Below are 3,640 nucleotides of genomic sequence, written 5' to 3'. Positions count from 1 at the left end.
AACTTAAGCTATTTAATGTATTAACGTTTATCCCAGTGAAATCCAAAGGGGGTCAGACAGAGATGTAAAGGTTTTAGGATGTTTTTTTTTTTTTTTTTTAGAAACTGAAGAAACAAGCTATTGAAGACTCCTCATTAACATGGTCAGCATCTCAAACCACAATGCAAGTAGGGCGCTCCATAATTTAACCGTGAACGAATAAATTAGGCAAAGCAGTTGCTATGGCAGAAAATACACATTTTCACAATAAACTGAAATAATATTATCACTATCAATTACTTTTAAAGTGAGAGTTTATATACACTGTATGCCTTCATAAAGAACTGCTGTTGTGATTAGTTTAGTGTGAATATCAATATTTGGTGAAATGCTTTATATTTTCCTCGCCTGGAAATTTCAGTCTTACAACAAATGTAATAAATCAACTCAACGGCCGGAGGTGTGTGGGTGTTAAGTCCACGAATTAAGTCATAATGCTCCATTTACGGGTCAAGGTTGAGTTTACAGATTGTTCGTGTGCATTTATTGCCCCTTCTGTGTGGGATTTGCCACGTGGGAGGTTTGTTTGTGTTCAGCATGGGGGAGGGGATGATGGTTAACTTGAATATAACTAATGTCTTTCTGTCTCATTTTTTCTCACCCAGGATGATGCAGTCAAAGCTTCATGACAAAACATCCTGAGCTGTACGGACGCTACAACTGAAAGTTTAACAGACGGCAGAGAGGAGACGCTAACACACAAGCATCAGGAACCTGAAAAAAGGCTTTGCTGATCACAACAAACTTCTACACAACTGCCAAAAGCTATATATGGATATCGAACAATTATCCACAGGATGGCCAGTGTCCACACCCCCTCGTCTGGTTTTTGATGTGCATCATGTAACTGTAACATTCGGGCTTTCCAATATCATCAAAAACATGAGACGCAGCCAAGTTTCAGTGCAAACCTCAATTTAGAAGGCTTCACGTGGACTTGAGAGCAGATAAGAGAGAGCAGCAACAAGCAAACCTTGTGTATCTGTCGTCATCATCTTCCTACATGCAGCTCCCCGCTTAGCTTTATTGAAAAGGAGGAGCCCATTAAAGCATTTGATAGATAGGAAGGTTTGGTCTGAAGGTGTTGGTGCAGGCTGGCTGCTGGTTGGAGATGAGATAAGAGCGTTTGGGAAGAGAGAGAAAAGCGAGTCTGACGGGAACTGAATACAAATTAGGATTTGGCTCTCCTGCAGCTACACCAGCGAGGGGAATCAATATTGGAGAGGTGAAATGGACGAAATAACCGACTGCAATTACAGGAGTATTAGCTGTAAATGGAGTTAGATGTTTGCTGAAGCTTAGTATGAAGTCACAAAACAAGGGACGGAAGGATAAAGACGAGCTTTTGCATTTTCAGCCGAAACCCACAGTGCCACGCCACTGTACGGCCCTCTCCAGCACCATGCCTGAACGGATGCGCTGAGGCTGGTTTAACCTCGGAGAAAAGACCGTTTAAAAGCAGCAGAGGCGAGATGGAGCTGGATAACAGCACACTGGACTACTTTACCAGCAACTTCACAGACATTCCTGACACCACAACAACTCCACCCTGGAGCGAGACCACGCTGCTCGGTCTCCAGATCTCCCTGTCCGCACTGTTAGCCGTCGTCACGCTGGCTACCGTGCTCTCAAACGCCTTCGTCATCGCCACCATCTTTCTCACCAGGAAGCTCCACACCCCTGCCAACTTCCTGATCGGCTCCCTCGCCGTCACAGACCTGCTGGTGTCTATTTTAGTCATGCCGATCAGCATTGTCTACACTGTCAGCAAGACGTGGTCGCTGGGACAGATTGTTTGCGACATCTGGCTGTCGTCTGACATCACCTTCTGCACCGCCTCCATTTTGCACCTGTGTGTGATCGCGCTGGACCGCTACTGGGCCATCACAGACGCGCTGGAGTATTCGAAACGCCGCACCATGCGTCGGGCGGCAGTCATGGTCGGGGTGGTGTGGGTGATCTCCATATCGATTTCCATGCCTCCACTTTTCTGGCGGCAAGCCAAAGCCCACGAGGAGCTGACAGAGTGCATGGTGAATACTGATCAGATCTCTTACACCCTATACTCCACCTTCGGCGCCTTCTACGTCCCCACAGTGCTTCTCATCATCCTCTATGGACGGATCTATGTCGCCGCCCGCTCCCGCATCTTTAAGACGCCATCGGCTTCGGGAAAACGCTTCACCACAGCACAGCTCATCCAGACCTCTGCAGGCTCCTCTCTCTGTTCTCTTAATTCTGCCTCCAACCAGGAAGCACACCTACACCATGTCGGAGGAGGAGGGGGAGGGTCACCTCTGTTCATGAACAGTGTGAAAGTGAAGCTGGCAGACAGCGTGCTGGAGAGGAAACGTCTGTGCGCGGCTCGGGAGAGGAAAGCGACCAAGACACTGGGCATCATCCTGGGCGCTTTCATTGTCTGTTGGCTCCCATTTTTTGTGGGCACGCTCGTCATGGCCATATGTAAAGAGTGCTGGTTTGATCCGGTGCTTTTTGATATATTTACCTGGCTTGGATACCTGAACTCCCTCATCAATCCTGTTATCTACACCGCATTCAACGACGAGTTCAAACAGGCTTTCCAAAAACTCATTAAATTCAGACGATGCTCCTGAAAAAAACGGATTAATACTGCAGCTCTTGGAAAACAGGGAGTGACAAAGACAAAGATAATAATGATAATGAAAGTACTAAATGTCCCATCTTGTAAACACATGCTAATTGTGATTTTTGGGTTTTTTTTATATCAAACAGCTCCGTGCCATAGCTCTTTAGATACCGTATATAGATTTATGCATGCATGCTAAAAAAAAAAAAAAAATAGAAACCTTTGTGGAACTCATCTTAAAACGGCAAAGAAAGAGGATTTGAAGTCTATTTCATGTTGCAGGGACTGCAGGGCATTATTTGTTGGACAAAAGCAGAAATCAAACATGGATTAGTGTAACCTTATAGAAAGAGCAATCTCAGAGGGACTGGATTTAATCCAGCAGAAATGAAAAGCCATGAAATATATGTTGTCTTTATCTCTGTGTCATGCTGTATGCTGCTGCTCCCATATAATGTTCCTGTGGTACAGTAAAGTACTTAGAAAGACTGCAAAACTCTAGAGATTCAGTTAAACTGTCACCATATATGCAATTATATTTGAAAGTGGTGTGTGTGTGTGTGTGTCTGTGTCTGTGTGAGTGTGTGCAAAGGTAGTTACTTTACTGTAATATATGCGTGTTTGAGGAAGGGAGGATTGTCAAGTGTTTGACATTTATACATGCTATTCTCCAGCGAGGCTCGTCTCATCGTTACAGAGACAGAAATGGAAACAGCATTTTCACTCTGCCTCTGAATTTTAAGTAACAGCCAATACCATAGCAACAAATAAACCCTTTCAAAACTGTTATGAAATGATGTGCTCGAGCAAAAAGGACGAGGTAAGAGCAAACAATCAGAGTCCCAGCCACTCAGAGGAAATGGAGACTAATTTTTTGTGATTTAATGTGTTTTGCTTTCCTTATGTGAGTTCTTCTTTTTTTTTTACAGTTATGTGAAAGAGTCTTAGGAAAGCTGATTCACTGGTGATAAAATTGACCATGACAAAAAAGAT

The 3,640-nt window shown here is 44.3% G+C and overlaps 1 protein-coding gene across 1 annotated transcript; it reads left to right on the top strand.

Annotated features, from left to right (window-relative positions):
• Window positions 1-1,418: 1,418 nt before the first annotated feature.
• On the top strand, window positions 1,419-2,995 carry htr1d (5-hydroxytryptamine (serotonin) receptor 1D, G protein-coupled). The gene has a single exon (XM_042501236.1). It carries the CDS (start codon window positions 1,512-1,514, stop codon window positions 2,652-2,654), a length of 1,143 nt encoding a protein of 380 aa, XP_042357170.1. The 5' UTR covers window positions 1,419-1,511; the 3' UTR covers window positions 2,655-2,995.
• Window positions 2,996-3,640: the final 645 nt, after the last annotated feature.

This window comes from Plectropomus leopardus, chromosome 14 (assembly GCF_008729295.1).
Source record: "Plectropomus leopardus isolate mb chromosome 14, YSFRI_Pleo_2.0, whole genome shotgun sequence".
In the NCBI taxonomy this organism is placed as follows: Eukaryota; Metazoa; Chordata; class Actinopteri; order Perciformes; family Serranidae; genus Plectropomus; species Plectropomus leopardus.
Note: the sequence above shows the minus strand (reverse complement) of the source record. Positions and strands in the feature narration are given on the sequence as shown.

What these genes read in the sequence shown, in the direction of transcription:
- htr1d (XM_042501236.1), top strand. Translation starts at nt 1,512, where the DNA reads ATGGAGCTGGATAACAGCACACTGGACTACTTTACCAGCAACTTCACA.